General features: G+C 35.7%; 4 protein-coding genes across 4 annotated transcripts; 2 read left to right on the plus strand and 2 right to left on the minus strand.

Annotated features, from left to right (window-relative positions):
- Positions 1-1,146: 1,146 nt before the first annotated feature.
- On the minus strand, positions 1,147-2,758 carry LOC110370495 (opsin-1). Its single transcript, XM_021326317.3, has one exon. The coding sequence runs from the start codon at positions 2,594-2,596 to the stop codon at positions 1,460-1,462; it is 1,137 nt and encodes a 378-aa protein (XP_021181992.3). The 5' UTR covers positions 2,597-2,758; the 3' UTR covers positions 1,147-1,459.
- A 1,478-nt stretch (positions 2,759-4,236) lies between these two features.
- On the plus strand, positions 4,237-11,817 carry LOC110370476 (FAD synthase). Its single transcript, XM_021326296.3, has 5 exons — positions 4,237-4,436; positions 8,908-8,992; positions 9,778-10,134; positions 10,518-10,639; positions 11,008-11,817. The coding sequence occupies exons 2-5, from the start codon at positions 8,921-8,923 to the stop codon at positions 11,261-11,263; spliced, it is 807 nt and encodes a 268-aa protein (XP_021181971.1). The 5' UTR covers positions 4,237-4,436; positions 8,908-8,920; the 3' UTR covers positions 11,264-11,817.
- LOC110370475 (tRNA (guanine(37)-N1)-methyltransferase) lies at positions 4,435-5,866 on the plus strand. The gene has a single exon (XM_021326294.3). It carries the CDS (start codon positions 4,485-4,487, stop codon positions 5,817-5,819), a length of 1,335 nt encoding a protein of 444 aa, XP_021181969.3. The 5' UTR covers positions 4,435-4,484; the 3' UTR covers positions 5,820-5,866.
- Positions 11,818-12,556: 739 nt separating the features above from the next.
- On the minus strand, positions 12,557-16,567 carry LOC110370462 (GPN-loop GTPase 1). Its single transcript, XM_021326273.3, has 9 exons — positions 16,385-16,567; positions 16,188-16,313; positions 15,681-15,848; positions 15,092-15,288; positions 14,461-14,661; positions 14,288-14,340; positions 14,119-14,201; positions 13,890-14,030; positions 12,557-13,489 (listed from the first exon to the last, which is right to left on the minus strand). The coding sequence occupies exons 1-9, from the start codon at positions 16,455-16,457 to the stop codon at positions 13,407-13,409; spliced, it is 1,125 nt and encodes a 374-aa protein (XP_021181948.3). The 5' UTR covers positions 16,458-16,567; the 3' UTR covers positions 12,557-13,406.
- Between the last annotated feature and the right edge of the window lie 81 nt (positions 16,568-16,648).

The raw sequence follows: 16,648 nt of genomic DNA on the forward strand, positions 1-16,648 counted from the left end.
ACCATGCTGATTTATGGGCCCGATCATTCGGCAACAACTATTAGACGACTAAAAGTAGGTAGGACAGTGTGAGGAGCCCAAATGTTATAATGAAAACGCTTTATTTTAAACAAATCTCTTTCAATTTCATAAACCCAGTCCAAGATCAACGCCCTAAGAATTATAACGCTATACAATACATGTCACTATAAATACTCTTGCGCTGCAATTGGACATATTTTCTTCTGAAATAGGTACCTACAGTATTGCAGTAACAATGAAGTTAAGTCGAGAAAACACCTCCTTTGTGAGGATAACTTGTATTGCGAATAAAACAGTCTACCCTTGTTAATATGTGGGCGGTAAAACTATTATAAGGTTACGACCTGGCTTTTGTATGTACTACGAAAGAAAATATATATAAGTGTGTTTAAAAACAATGGCGCCTTTATGCTTATATGGATTTTCATTTAAGCGTGACGAAGTTTGGCATTCATAAGATTTTACAATGCGTCAGATAGGTATGCTAGAAACATTTTCCTAAAGTGATCTTCTTGGATTTTACCCTTTAACCAATCGAGTTAGTAAAAATCCTTTATACAGCTAGAAATTTATCGGCCAAGACCCTACTAACCACCCAAGCTTTTCATCTCTACAAATCGCAAAAGTTAACATAAAAATATCCAGCAGATATTCTGATCTGATTGAATATTTCATATTTCACTTCAAAGCAAATTAAATTATATTTCAAATACAAACAAAATTACGTTTATGTACTGCATCCAAATTAATCTATGCTCGGAGTTCTTTAGAAATATTTAATTGGCTTACTGAAAGCGCAACGTTCATAATTCAGTTTATACGAGACTGAATTTAGATAAAATTACATTTATTTGTTAGAAACTGTTATTACTATGTAGGGAGCTATTGTTCTGTTGAAATAATAGGACATGCCCTCAGCGTATCCAAAAGTTCAGTTAAAGGCACTACAGTTAATCAAAATTATGTTTTTATGGCAATGTAATTACAAAAAGCTATTTGCTATTTATTATGGTACATTTCAGAACTAAAATTAGGTGCGTCTATTTTCCTACACTATTGAAAGGCTTCAATAATTATAATTTATGATTCTTGGGGTTCATAAAAAGGAAGTAAATAAAAATAAAATTGTTTTTATGTGGTCAATAACCACCTTGCTAAAATAAGTTTATTCATCAAATATACAAGTACAGAGCCAGAATCGTCGTTAAATTCGAAATCTCTTACATCTAGGAGGAGCAGTCTCACAGGTAGGGCACCGAGGCGACAGGGTGGTATAATTTACAATAACTATGCCGACCATCGGTGTTGAGCAAAGGAATCTGTTAAGGATAGCAGCTTTATACAAAAATAAAACATATGAAAATACTCATGGCAAATCATTCGTCCAGTGGCAGGCGTGTAACAAGTCGTAGTTTGATCATCTGAGATGCGATTGCGTTTAGGCAGCAGGCTTCTCGTCGGAGACAACAGTGGCACCAGTCGCAACGGAGCCCCCCTCGTCAGGGGACACCGTGCAAGCCAGTGCCGGGAACTTCTGGTACAACACAGCACGATATTTAGGATGGCTGATACCATATACAATAGGGTTGTACACGGCATTAGCCTTAGCGAACAGTGAGCCCCAGATTGTAGCCAGAGGACTGATGGGCGCGCTCTCGAACACCCCCGTGTAGTTGATCACAAGGTAAGGGGTCCACGCCATGAACCACAGAGAGATCGTCATCAGAGCCACCTTGGCCAATTTGCACTCAGCGCTGGTGTTAGCTGCTTCGGATGATCGGAGTGAAGCCACGTTCATTTTCTTTGCCTGTTCCCTCATAGCCTTTTCGTGAGCGGTCACAGCCTGGACGATGAAGTAGTATGAGTAGATGATGAGCAGAAGAGGTAAGAAGTACACGAAGATGGAGTAGACAAGGATGTAGCTGCGGCTGAACCAATCCTTTGACAAGTAGTCAGTTCCACAGGCGGTCATGTTTCCTTCAGGTACGTAGCGGTTCCAGCCAAAGAAGGGCGCCAGAGTCCATGCGAGTGAGAACAACCAGATCCCGAGTATACGCTGTAGAGCTCCAGATTTGGTCATTGGCTTAGCGGCGATACCTTTCACGATGACGTTGTAGCGGTCGAATGCAATCATCGTCATGGTCCAAATAGATGCGCATCCAAATAGCGAGCCTGCGCACCCGTAGAGTTCACACGCAAATGGACCAAACACCCACGTTTCATTGTAACAATTAATAACCATAGCCGGAGCCATAGCGCACATCATAAGGAAGTCGGAGAATGCGAGGTTCACTACCAGCAGGTTGGATGGTGTCTTCAGGCTCTTGGTGGATGAGAATATGTAGATGACCATGCCGTTGCCAGCGATGGAAATGAAGCCAAGAACGCCGATTGTGAATCCCAAGAGCGCGTGCCAGAGTGGGTTCATTGGTGGAAACTGGTACCAATGAGCGTCGACCATGTGGAGCATGTCAGCTGGTACTTTGTCCACGACGGTCTGGTTGGCCGCTCCATGCGCCACAGCTTGGCCTCCCCAGGCTTGGAGGGCTGCCATCCCAGGTCCACTGTCTGCCATCTTCGTGTTGATTGGTGTTCAATTTGAAATGGGGTTTCTCGGCCGAGATGGTTATTACAAGATGCTGGAGAAAATCGTTAGACGAACTACTCCAGTCTGTAAGGTAACCAAACCCGTGTTGAGGCGAACCTGCCGAGGCGGTGGAGACTACTCGTCCTTTGCTGTTCCTCCAACGTCTTATATACTCAAACCTTAAGGATTAGACACGACAATGACAAGAAAATCAATATTCATAATTAGATATACGAATCTAAGAAGGTAAGCTCAAGACTTTGTCAAATTGGGTGTAGTAGGGATAGGCTCGTGTAGTTCTAGTGGTTCCGCAGATATAAGTTCGTTCACTCCAAAATTAAAACAAGGGTCAAGAAATAGCGAGACGCTAGAATTTTCAGATATTGAAAGTAAGGATGCATAAGCGCTTTATCTGTTATCAAAACAAATGATCTTATTTCTATGTACCTATATCTGAATCAATAGCCTACGGAAGTAGTGTTACCTGTAGATCAATGTTTTAGTATGGAAACCAGAAATTACTTGGGGCCTATCGTAATCTACAGAGCAATATTGCCTAACATTATATGCTTGCATGGTCCTGCCCTTCAGTAGACGTTCTTTAGTTGTATTAACAGTTTAGTAGAAGTTTTCTTATATTAAGTAAATAAGTGCACTCATATTGTTTTGGTCTGAACTCATCTATAAAAGTCTGACTATTATAATCACTATAGCGAAAAAACTGGCCCATTCAAATGAAATTGGGTCTATGTAAGTACCTACTTACTACTGTCCTTATACTTAGGTACCTAACCTGATTACAATGATAGGATTATCCCTTAATTAATGACTTAATGTCCTCATGAATCGTGCATGATACAAGTGAAACCACGGTCAACGGCTAATATAAATATCGACCCATTCCAAGTCAGCCATGGATGGAATGAACCCTGCCCCTTTGCATGATTACCGTTATGAGTATAATGTAACGTGACAACTTCTAATTTAATTTGTTTGTAGGTATACAGAGAAAAGAAAGTACGTCCGTAGAAATGTACAGAAGCACAAATTACAGGAGTAATAGCGCCTTTACTAAGAGCATGATCATTGCGTCTACGTTAAGGTATACGGCAATATAATTGCTCACAGGATTACAGATGTAGGTAATAAATAAATATGACGTGCATTGAGAACACAGCCACAATATTTTGTTTGAATCTCTACTGTTTTGGTTGTCTTTTTCTAATTAAGGCAATTATTGCTGCGCCCTAACAGGGTAATGTGTACCTAGCATAAGATGCATCTGTATACATTTTGCAATAAATAAATAAATAATAATAAAAATATTACAATAGTTGATTCATGATCATGGATGATCAAGCTACTGAGGATTAACTTAGGACTATTTTTCTCCAAAGCTAAAAGTAATCCGACTCTCAACTGAGTCATTTTCAGAAGTGTAGCAACATCTGTAGGCTTTGAGTGCACTGCTCACTCATAATATTGTAATATATTATGAACAATCAAAAGGCATAAGCATATTATGTATAGGTAAATGGCACATGGCAATAAATCTTCAAGTTTTTACCGAATTCAACATGTGACGATAGACACGTGAAACAGAACGTGATTTTGACAGAATGAATGATGCAATAACAAACGTCAAATTGAAATTGACATGTAAAAGGGAACCAAGTGTCACGCAATAGTGCAACGCTTTCTCTCAATAATATTGTATTAAATTCCTAATTTACTCAATGGTGTTGTTATAATATAACAAATATAGCTATCGACGGACTCTCTACTGACTACTACAAGAAGACTGGCATCAGCCCTGACCTCGAAATAGGTTAGTATGGACGATGTGTTAAACACCTACTTTTCGTAGATTTTTGGTATGACTTTGGGTTATATCCGCGGATTTTTATGTAAAATGAGCTCATCCGCCTCCGCGCCCTTGGTGCCCGTCGGTGTTCGTGGTATGAAAGTGCTTGATCGAGATAAATTCTTGCGCAACATAAAAGTGCCAATTCTAAAGGTCAAAGAAGAAAATTTGTCTAAAATAACACAAATTTCAAAATCATACTTCCTTAAACTAGAGGCTTTTAAGCCAGTGAGGAGTATAGAGGAAGGAGAAGATGCAATATTCAAGAAGTGTATTTTCCTAAACCCTGAGAAAGTGAGTCAGTGGGCTGACATCGCTGAGAGTGACCGAACTGCTCTAACCAAATTGGATGTGACAGAAAGCAACTTTGATAACAAGGAAATCCAGCTGTGCTACGAAAATTGGCGTTTTGAAGCAATATTCAAAGCAGTTCTTCCGGAAAACGAAGAGGGTGTCAGTGGTTTCTCTCAGATTGGTCACATCATCCACCTGAACTTGAGAGATCACTTACTTGATTACCGTCCGCTGATCGGCCAGGTGCTTGTCGATAAAATAAAGACATGCAGAACAGTAGTGAACAAATGTGTGAGCATAGACAATACATACAGGAACTTCAGCATGGAACTCATTGGTGGAGATGAAGACTATTTTGTTACGGTGAAGGAAAACCTCTGTATATTCCAGTTTGATTTCTCCAAAGTGTACTGGAACCCTCGCTTAGGTAAGGAGCATGAAAGGATATTAAGCTACCTAAAACCTGGTGATTGTCTATTTGATATATTCTGTGGAGTAGGACCCTTCGCAGTTCCAGCAGCCAAGCGCAAAATCAAAGTATTTGCCAATGATTTAAACCCTGACTCCTTCAAATGGTTGAACCATAATGCCAAAAACAACAAAGTTAATTCAGCATTTTTCAAATCATTCAATAAAGATGGAAAAGACTTTATTTGTAATGAATTCAAAGATTACATAATTTCGCTGTGTAAAGGCAATGAAAAGTTGGATGGTAAAATCCACATTACCATGAATTTGCCTGCAATGGCTGTGGAATTTTTGAAATACTTCAATGGATTGATCAAAGAGGATCTAGCAGAGAAATTCAATCAAGAAATCATTGTTTACGTATACTGCTTTGCATTAGGAGATGATCACGTGGCGATTGCTAAGAAAATGGTGAATGAAAACATCGGATCTGACATTTCAAGTCTTATTACGGATGTGTTTGATGTGAGAAATGTTTCACCGAATAAAGAAATGATGAGAGTGACGTTTAAATTGACGAAGGAGATTTTATTCGGTAAAAGTGAAGTTTTGAGTGAACCTCCATTGAAAAAGTTGTGTGTATAACAGTTTTATTTTTTAAATGTAAGATAAAATGAGTGTTTTTAATTACTAATGAAATAAAATATTGTTAAACATTATGTGATTCTCTTTCTTTATCTTTAAGCTAGTCACACAATAATTATGATACAATTTCAATGAAGAAGCACTTAATCATATTTACATTGAAAACTGATGAAAAGTAAACAGGATAGTAATGTAAATTCAGCAGTAACTTATCAAAGTAATCACTACTGAGTAATCATTGGAAAGCCATAATACACAACTGATAACTTCGCTATTTAGATAAAAAATACTGTTTTTAAGATTGATCACCATCGCTGTACATGACCCAATGTATGGAATCATTATTGCATTATATACCTTATAACAAGGATTAGAAGATACAAAATTGCCTTCCAAGAAGTTCAAGATACCACTAGCTTTCGCCAGCCGTTTCACACACATGCCGTGGGAACTACACTGAGTATGAATCAAAGGTAGCCTGTGCCTTTCTGGATAAATGGGCTATCTAACACTGAATGATTTTTTCAAATCAGTACAGTAGTCCTGACAAAAGTACTCTTCAGCTTTATAGCATTAGTATCGAGATATAGATAATGGTTGGCGCCATTAGAAACTGCATGTCATCTCACCTTGCAATAATTCGGTTTTCACGGGTGACTATGTAAACAGATGTTTCATGTAAATGATATTTTACACAGAGGTATTTTACCTATATTTTTTTTAGTCTACAAGTAAATTGATGGATGATTTTATAGCGTACCTAAACAATAATTATTGTATATTTAATTAAATACCAAGTGCATCCTTGTTTATGCGTTTGAAATATTATTTTTAGTCATGAAAAACAACATGCTTACGTAAGCAGCATCACTTCACTTTTTCATATTATTATGTTAAATGGGCAGTACAATTATGTAATTTTATACAAAATAGTCACAAGGTTTTTGTTATATTTTCCCAAGATCTGTATCTTATTGTCCGCTTTAGCAATGATGTAAAGCTCTAAATATAATAACATTGACAAATCTGGAAATTCTGGGTCTATTATTGAAGCAGTGCCTATAATATGTTCAGAATGAAACACGTACTGATAGAAAAATAAGTATAATCATGGATAGGAACATAAGTGGTGGTAAAGATAGGTATTTATTCGTCAAATGATTTGCAGATGATGATGACCAAACAATTCATTCATTCTTTAGTAAACATGTTCTTAATTGCTCTTTATTATGGACTAGCCGTTTTCCCGCGGTTTCACCCGCGTCTCGTGGGAGCTACTGCCCGCACCGGGATAAAATATAGTCTATGTTACTCGCAGATAATAGGTAAGTATAGCTTTCCAATGGTGAAAGAATATTTAATAAAATCGGTCCAGTATTTTTTGAGTTTATCCATTACAAACAAACAAACAAAGTTTTCTTCTTTATAATATTAGTATAGATTATTCTATCTATAAATCTATGTACGAGCGAGTACCTATCACAATTGCAATAAAGGCTGTCATTTCTTAAAAGTCATGTGCCGTAATAAAACATTACCTTTATACCATACTTATGGGTTTGTGTATGCGCTTAATGATGAGTAATTAAGCCAGAAACCGAGAGATCGGAAATGGTACAGTCATTATTAGGTACTTATGTAATCGAGTTGGCAATGAGTATTTGACATATTTTTATTAAGATCGATTTTAATATTTTTTTTCTTAAAATTACTTAGGTGTCGTTTTTATAACCCCGAAAGGTAATATCACGTCTGTAAATAAATCTTTGCTTAGGTAGTTATTATTTACTTTAGTAGCATTTAATATGAAGCTTTGTAGTTTGTTTGAAGTAACTTCGCTCGTCAATGTCAGCCACTCATCAAAAAATCCATAAGTACCTAGTATAGGTTTCCTGAGAAAGATTATACAAAAACGAGACACCGAATTGGGCAGTAAGACGCTGAAACCGCGCGAAAACTAACATTTACAAAAATATCCTGTTTATCTGCAAACAGCTATTCAAACATACCAACTGCTTAATATTGTACCCATTTCCTTGAACGCACCAATGAAACAGCGATCCGTGGCCGAAACACCCAAATTAATTCATCAATTAATCTTAACATGTTGTAAATGATATACTACTTAACACCGTGGCATTGCTCATGTATTTTAAAATACGGCACGCGGACACGCCAGAAAGTCTAGTCTAGAACTTCCTAGTTAAGACTGGTTGACCCAGTTGCCCGGGCAATCCAATACAGGAGTTACAGGGATCAGATAGGCATACTCCCCTTGTAATACAATGGTACTCAGCTGCATCCGGTTAGACTGGAAGCTGACCCCAACATAGTTGGGAAAAGGCTAGGCAGATGATGACCTATGTACTACATAGATATACAGAAAACTTAAAAACTCTAGTACATACATATTCTTACTTACTCCTCTAATGAAGTAAAGTTTAAAACTTTTAAACAATAATACTTACCTATCGTTCGACTAATTAACTACAAACGATAAGGAATTAATTAGTAATTCTCGAAGAAAAGTCTTTCTTTATTAAGAGAAAACAACACGTTGTAGAGAAAGTCAATTTTGTAATGACGGTCTTATCATCATTCGTTACATTGTTAGATTAGGTCAGATGGCAGTCATTGCATTATAAACTAGTATTAATATTATACCGTAACATAGTGTAATTTCCCTACAGCATTTGTACACAACAATAAAGTTGATTACTATGGAACTGCCTGATGTTAGCCAAATAGCTGCGCATTAGAAAATTTTGTTCCTAAAAACCAACTGCGCAGCCAAACAGCTAACTTCAAACTGTTGACTTTCCTTAAAACTCGGTCAATTTCGATGCTTAAAGAATGACGATTTACAAGATCCACGCTAATGACTTTAATACGTCATTATCAGTCAAGGGGTCAAGCAAAATATGCCAAAAAAAAACTCATTAAGAGATAAAAAAATCTTAATTTAATGACATGTTTATCGCTAATTCGTCCTTGTGTAACAAACAGACAATGTGCCACATTAGCTATTACCATAACAGTGTAGTAAATTGCCAGTAAATAAAGGCTATATGCACACGTAACGTTTCAGTTGAGCTCGCGTCATGTTGCCGAAGAGTCAGGTGACTGACATGGACCTCCCCGATTTTACGGACGTGTTGGAAGAAAGCGAACGGGTATGTATGTCTTTACCTTTATTTTATATTGTGTATCTTGGAGGAATTTTAATTTTAGGGCTAGAAAAATAATGTGGAAATAAGTTGTTAATTTTTATGTTGATGATATCGCGATTATATGTATATAATCGTCGTCCGTCTGTCCATAAGGGCATTGGGATAACGCAAGATGATGATAATTATATTCGCGGTGTCATCAAATAATATTAGATAAAGTTTTTATTCATAAACAATTTTTTCAAGTTAATATAAAAAATAGATTGCTGTTTTTTGTAATGTGTTTTTAACCGTAGCCAATCGAATAGCATATCTACCTACTCAGATTAAATCTCGAATTAAAATTTTGTTGCAAGTGCATAAATAATTGAAGATAGTACCTACTAACTGACTCAAATTATTTTGCAAACGGCCTTGATCTTACACGCCTTCTATGTAGATAGATAATGTAGTACATAATATAGATTACATTATCTACTCAATGTTGTTTTGTAGTTGCACCATATTGATCAACATAACATTATTTCTGAACTATTCGACACATCCTTTGGATGCGGGCTACGTGATCCAAATTCTTGTCTGCATAATATATAAATAGAAACCTGAATACCTGAACACAAATAGTAGACCCAACAGAGACAAATGATAGCAGACACACCAATTTAACGAGCCTTCTGAAACACGGAAGAACTTGTGATCGACCCATACGGCTGTCACTTAGCCACGAGTTCCTTCTAAAATCTTATTTTAATGAATAAACAAATGTTAATAAACTTTCTCATTTCCAGGTACTTAAAGAATGCTTCACACAATACCAAATAGACGAGGTTTTCCTCTCATTCAACGGCGGCAAAGACTGCACAGTGCTCTTAGACATAACTTTAAACGTTTTACGAGAAATTTACAAACGTGATGACATTGCTAAAGACCTTAAAGTAGTGTATATTCGGACTAATGGACCGTTCAGTGAAATTGAGTCTTTTGTGGAACAAATTAAGGATCATTATGGTGTGACGCTGATGGTGACGGAGGGAGAATTGAAGACCACGTTGCAACGGTTGCTGGATCAGGATGAGAGGCTGAAAGCGGGTCTTATGGGCACGAGGAGAACGGATCCTTATAGCGAGAACTTATCGTTTATGCAGGTGAGTGACAACAATTGTTTGGACCTTCCCCAAATAGCTCACGGTGTTCTTAAAAGTAAATTCTCTTGAAAAGATCCTGTTTTAAGAATTTTGGCGAAAATATCAACGCCAAGCTATACAGGCAATAAGTACAGTTATGTGTAACTAAGGAAACAATCACTTCATTCAAGTAGGTTTACCTAGGTTGTTAAGTGATTCCTTGAAAACGCCCGGTCTTCGGCTTAAAACAATAGCTTAAACCAATAATTTATATCCAAGTGCACTTTCAGCGACACTTGATAGGTTTTCAAAGAATTTCATAGTACTTTAGTTTATTCTGTTGATAAGCCTTTTAATTTGGAATTTTATCCAGTTTTCTGTAATAAACTATTTTTGTTTTGCAGAAAACAGACCCAAGTTGGCCACAGATAGTGCGAGTATCCCCCCTTCTCAACTGGAGTTACCATCAAATCTGGAGTTATACGTTACACAGAAGAGTGCCGTATTGCAGTCTATATGATAAAGGGTGAGTAATAGCAGCATATTCTAATTTTGCTTCTTAGGAGATATAAATGCTCATGTTATATGTGTGAGAAAGTAGTGGGACAGTGAATAAGATATTAGGTAGCTGTTAGCTCCTAAATTTTTGTGCCCCTAAGATAACTATCATCAAAACGTCAATATGATTGTTTGACAGATAAAATAGTGATGTAAGTTATGCGTTATCGACCTTTTTATCGAGTCTTATTAGATTCTTATCTCAGTGAAAAATACCTAGTCATGCCTCTATTATTTTTACTTCGCGAGGGCATAGAATTCCATATTGTATTTTTCTTATTGCCCATCCAATATCCAACTTTAACACCTAATAATAAAATTCAAATTCCTTTACAGATACACATCAATAGGCAGTATACAAAACACACGACCGAACCCAGCACTAGCTAAGAAAAACAGTTTCGGTTGCATCTCTTACTTGCAAGCGTGGCACCTATCCGATGCCACTCTAGAACGCGCTGGAAGAGGTTCTACGCCCAAAGTCGCTGTCAATGGCCACGGGAATTACAATACTATAAACAATCACATAGGAAATGGTATCGATAACAATCATTTGAACAACAGCGACCATGTACATCCGTCGTGTGTTTAAAAATGGAATGGGTAAACGGCTAATGATTGTTTTAGAATTGTTTGTGAAAGAATTTGAAGTGAAATCTTTTTTGTGTCATGTTCTTCAAACTTTTTTGACTAACAAAAATCGACCTTAAGGTTTTCGGAGTAAGAGTCATTTTCATCTAAGATGTCAATAGCCAGTTGGTTAGTACAAAACTAGGTTCGAATTCCGGGATAAAAAAATAGAATTTACGTTGCCAAGCCTCCTTGAATCTGAATCAATAGCAACTGGCAGCTTAGAAATTCTGCTATGTGACTGCCACGAATAAAAGCGATATACAAACTCCTTTTTGTTCTTTTTTTAAACATTACTATATAATCAGTAGCCGATTACTCAAAACAATGTACCTTTAGACCGAATTAAACTCCAATATTATTTTTATCAGGTCATAAAACACCCGATAATTAGACAATTACATAATTACTTTTAAAATATTGTATAATAAACTTGTGTCTCCTATCAGATAGATATATTATAAATATTATAACTATGGTAATTACGAGATTAAACTTTGTATAAACAATGTAAAATATATAAATGTTTTTGCAAAAATTGTAATGACAATCTCGTTACTATATGATCCATTGAATGATAATATTGTAATAATTTAACCGATGAATAATCTAAACTTTTTAAATTCGTCCACCGTATCACCATAAATGATAGTTATCACATTCTTACTAAACAAGTTACCATAAACTAATTTATTTTATTGACGTACCTAAGTAATTTAAATTTTTATCATATACCAACTTATTATGTATTTAGTTCGTAAATTCTGTTTAGAAAGTGTAGAAGTTACTCTGGTTACAACAATCATCAATTAAAAAAATATATGGTTCAGACTCCACCAAAGGAAAAACAACCTTATACACTAGTCGTACCACAAAAACTTTTAAACGTCAGTTTAAGACTTGTCTAAAAAAGAACCACATTTTATTGTCAAGTGTTTGCCATGGTTAAGTTTTTGTAGTAAGACCATATTTTTTTAACAGCAATAGAATTTCTTTATTAATATTTGTTTGTCTCTGCCCACTCATATTGGGTGTTTTAAAAACAGCTCTGCTCCATTTTGGTGGAGTCTAAGCCTTTTGAGCGAAATTAAGAAACTGCCTATTAAAAATATTTTGCCAGAGTATGATTGCCTTAAAAAACTTGTAAAAGTACTTAACTGTGAAGATCTGGTACTTGAATCAACATTCGATGTCCGACATTACAAATTGAATAATGTTTTTATCATGATATTTATTCTACAATTTAGTTGCGTGACAATGTGACTAGTATTGAATTTAGATGTCTGTGATGTTAGAATAATGCAGAATAACTTTTTTGTTTGTACTTAAAATCACAATGTCGTGTTCACAAAATTCGTTGTATGAAATGACATAACCAAATGTCAATTCTTTGCTTCAAAGATATCTCTAACAAATATTTTTGTAAAAAAAAATGATGCTATACTGTATGAACCGAATAAATAAAACCATCGAAGAATATTTGCTAATTATAATTGTTTTTCAGTGCACCTTATAATTTCCAACATTATAAATATCTTCAAAGTTAAATCGGCCATTCACTTACATCTAATTTTTAGTTATTTTCGGATTTAATCGCTTTAAATGTTCGTGTTTAGTTTTAGTCTTAATTTTAAGAAGATTCACTCCATTTCAAGTGCCGGTCTATTTAATTAATTTAAAATGTGATTATGTTTACTGTAAATATTTTTAAGTATTTATTATTTGTATCGTCTTATTTATTTTTCGATATTTTTTGTGTGACACTACAGAAAAAAACAAAGTAAAATAAATATTTTAACCTTATCACAAAGACTTGAGTTGTTCATAGCTTTAATATTTTGAGAAAAGTATTTAAGTTTAACCAACTTTGCACATTGCACCTAAATATTGTAATTTTTAATTAGGTACCTATTAATTTAATATTCTCAAAATTATTTTTTCAAAATATTGCAGGGTTGTGTTGCCACATACTTTTAATCGAATAAAAACACATAGTTTAGAAAAAAAAAATGGTTTTATTTTCTACAAATTTTAAAGCATCAAGCGGAATTGTATAAAAATACTCTTATCTATATTTACAGGTAGGTAAATTCTTAAACTAACATTTACGTGTTGTTCCCAGTATTGTTAGGTTTAACATGTTTTCTGATGAACTCTTGGAACATCGCTACATCAGCTGGTTTGTCATCTGAAACAAATAACTTGTAATTTGAAATACACTGCCTTGAGACATTATGGGTCAATCCCCACTGAAAGAGCAGCGGCCGTAAATGCAAGTGATTGAGCGCGAGCGCGGCGGGCCGCGCGGCGCCGCGCTCTTACATTGTCCGTGCTCTTACAGCCGCTGCTCTTTCAGTGGGGATTGACCCTATGTTGCAGCAAAAAGTTAATCTTCCACCTGTGTTTGTTACAAATAAATATGTAGTAAATGTTACGTCTCTTCTTGTGAACACATTATGGAGATACTAATTTCCCCAAAAAAAAAATGAGTATTTTAGTAGTTTCCAAACCTTACTTTGTAACGAAATCATGCCAAGATTTGCAGGAAATTAATAAGGTGAAAACCGATTACTAAATGGAACACATACCTTCTTCAGGTTGATTCTCCGTGCCCTCCTCGTCACTAGAGCTCTCGTTGGCAGGATGTTTGAGATACATGTCACTGAGCTCGCGACCGCTTGACACCTCTTCTATTAGCTTTTTCTTGTCTATAATCGTGTCGTCTGGACCTAGAAGGATAAATAATTTGGAGTCAGTCTTTTTTTGAAATTGAATAAGTTCATGACCCAACAACTTTTGTTACTCATATTTTCATACCTTTATTTTTCAATTCTTCTGCCTTTCGTTTTTCCTCTTCCAATTTTTCTGCGCGCATCTTCAGCCAGTCTGCTTTGTATTCCCTAAAAAGCACATAACAAAGTTTTAGAATACTTATGTGCTGAATTAAACAAAATATTGTATTACATAAGAATATTACGTTACATACTTTTCATACTCTTCAGCTGCTTCGTCAACCAGTTTAAAGAATTCATCTAACCCCTGGAAAATAAAAAAAATATTTATTACATCCAGTAACAAAGATTTTCAAATGCTTTACAAACTGCTTGTAATATTTTGCAATTTTCAATAAACTCAGAAAAAAAATACTAAAATACTCACATCCCCAGTATGAGCGCTAACACCACAGCACCGCAGATCTGAGTAGAATGTATCTAGTGCCAATGCCATAGACCGAGTCAAGTTGCCAATGTATGTGTTCCCGCCTTCCGTCTCGCCCTCGCCTTCAGCGTCTAACGCTTCTTGGAACGCCTCGAAGTCCCGCATCCATTCAACTGCGTAGGAGTTGTCTACTACGTCCGTCTGAGGGAAAAGTAGGTTTCAATGGTGTAAGTATCAAAATGTTGAGGAAGTATGAAGGGTATATATAAATGGGTATGGTTGGTAATGGGTCTCCATGTGAGAGGAGGCCAGTACCCAGCAGTAGGACGATAAAACGGTTGTAACGGACGGAACGGATGGTTTGTGCCAAACTAAAGACTGCTCGGACCATTGTTCAGAAACGACTTTAGGTATCATGGGTATGATACAAATAATATTTGTACCACATATTATGTGGTAATGTACTTAACCTAATTGCCACTAACTTTAGCAAGGAGGATACCAGTATGGAAAATGTAACAAATATTATAGCTGAATCTTAATACAAGCCAAATTATTTCAATACAAACAAGTGTAAAAATTTGATAATTATTTCTTTCTCCAAAAAAATTAAGATTTTCATTATACTGACCTTGTTCATCACAACTATGAAAGGCAGCCTCGTCTTATACAATATGGAGCATGCATACAACATATTGGACATAAACGTGACAGGTGACACACTGCGGACGGTATCCATTACATAAACCACTACAGTGGGACAGGATGATGCTAACGCTTCTGTCACAATTGTACCTGAGGCTGACCAGGTGAATACTTCTATTTGACCTGTAAAGATTTAAAGAAATACCATAGAAAAAAGATAAGGTAAATAGTAACTTTTTTAACCAAATCCATGCTGAGACAATAAAGGGGGAAAATTATTTTATTTGTATGTACTCTGAAGGCTGCATAACTACTGAACCAATTTGAGAAAATGAAAATGTTTTCACATGGAAGCTAAACTATTCCTAAGAATTATAGTTATATTTTATCAGGGTTTCAGAAAAAAAAACCCCCGATTTATGAATTACATAATGGGAAAACAACTAATATGATTTGATATTACAATCAATAAATGACCTTCAAAGCATTACTCATAGCTAGTCAATTTAAAGTAGATTCATTGAAATATTATACCTTACATCAAATTCTTGTATAAAATCAAAGGTAATGTTTACCTGGTGTGTCAATAATACAGTACTTATGTTTCTTGCCAGCCTTCTCAATAAGGTCCACAACTTGTCCGAACTTTGTGGAGAACAAGTTGAGAGCTGTCACTATGCCTCCATTGGGACCCAGACCATATTGCTTCATAACTTCTTTGTAGTTCACTGTGTCTCTAATGTCTGGAACACGTTATCACTACATAGTATAAAACACGCTTTTTCTGCGCGCTTAAATCGCTTAAATCTTCAAAACTAAGCAACCAATAGACAGAGTGATTTAAGAAGAAGGTTTATATGTATAATAACAGGCATTAAACACCCGTGCGACTGCACAACACAAAATACTGACTTGCATGATTTAGTCTAGAAAATGACAATGTTATCAACAAATTTAGAGAGGGAAGATTATGTTTTTATTCAAATTCAACACTTTTCAGCATAACAACGACCCACTGACCTAAAATTATACTTTTCAGGGGTAAAATATTTTTTTTTTACGAATGACGACATAATTCTTACCAATGTTAGCAGGATAAGGCACTTCTCTGCATGCCGGATCTAAGTTAATCAGGTAAGGCCTGGAGCCTTCCACGACTTTATTAGACAGCCGCCGCGTAAAAGAAGTCTTGCCAGCACCAGCCATGCCTATACAAAGTTTAAAAACTCATTAATACGGCCTTTTAAACTGTAAAACAACAATACGAAACAGTCCTAACCTAAAATGATCAAACATATTGGTTTCTTTGAGTCTTCCTCCATTGCTTCGGGCTTAGGTTCACTTGTAGACATGTTTGTTAAATGACTGTGTTGTTTCAGCACTTAAAATTTTATTTTAAGGCAAATAATACAAAGATACTAGATTTTGTAGAATGAAACATGCGAAATTGACAGATTGTTATTATTTCAGAGTGACAGTTGAAACTGTAGTAGTGATGTCATGCTTTGTTTAGTCGATTAATCGCTTAAAATATAAATTGTCA

This window comes from Helicoverpa armigera, chromosome 4 (genome assembly GCF_030705265.1).
Source record: "Helicoverpa armigera isolate CAAS_96S chromosome 4, ASM3070526v1, whole genome shotgun sequence".
In the NCBI taxonomy this organism is placed as follows: Eukaryota; Metazoa; Arthropoda; class Insecta; order Lepidoptera; family Noctuidae; genus Helicoverpa; species Helicoverpa armigera.

What these genes read in the sequence shown, in the direction of transcription:
- LOC110370495 (XM_021326317.3), bottom strand. Translation starts at nt 2,596, where the DNA reads ATGGCAGACAGTGGACCTGGGATGGCAGCCCTCCAAGCCTGGGGAGGC.
- LOC110370475 (XM_021326294.3), top strand. Translation starts at nt 4,485, where the DNA reads ATGACTTTGGGTTATATCCGCGGATTTTTATGTAAAATGAGCTCATCC.
- LOC110370476 (XM_021326296.3), top strand. Translation starts at nt 8,921, where the DNA reads ATGTTGCCGAAGAGTCAGGTGACTGACATGGACCTCCCCGATTTTACG. An exon ending in TGTTGGAAGAAAGCGAACGG is followed by an intron (nt 8,993 to 9,777) that starts GTATGTATGTCT and finishes TCTCATTTCCAG; the next exon opens with GTACTTAAAGAATGCTTCAC. An exon ending in TGCAGTCTATATGATAAAGG is followed by an intron (nt 10,640 to 11,007) that starts GTGAGTAATAGC and finishes ATTCCTTTACAG; the next exon opens with ATACACATCAATAGGCAGTA.
- LOC110370462 (XM_021326273.3), bottom strand. Translation starts at nt 16,457, where the DNA reads ATGTCTACAAGTGAACCTAAGCCCGAAGCAATGGAGGAAGACTCAAAG. An exon ending in GCCTTATCCTGCTAACATTG is followed by an intron (nt 15,849 to 16,187) that starts GTAAGAATTATG and finishes AACGTGTTCCAG; the next exon opens with ACATTAGAGACACAGTGAAC. An exon ending in CTGTATTATTGACACACCAG is followed by an intron (nt 15,289 to 15,680) that starts GTAAACATTACC and finishes AAATCTTTACAG; the next exon opens with GTCAAATAGAAGTATTCACC.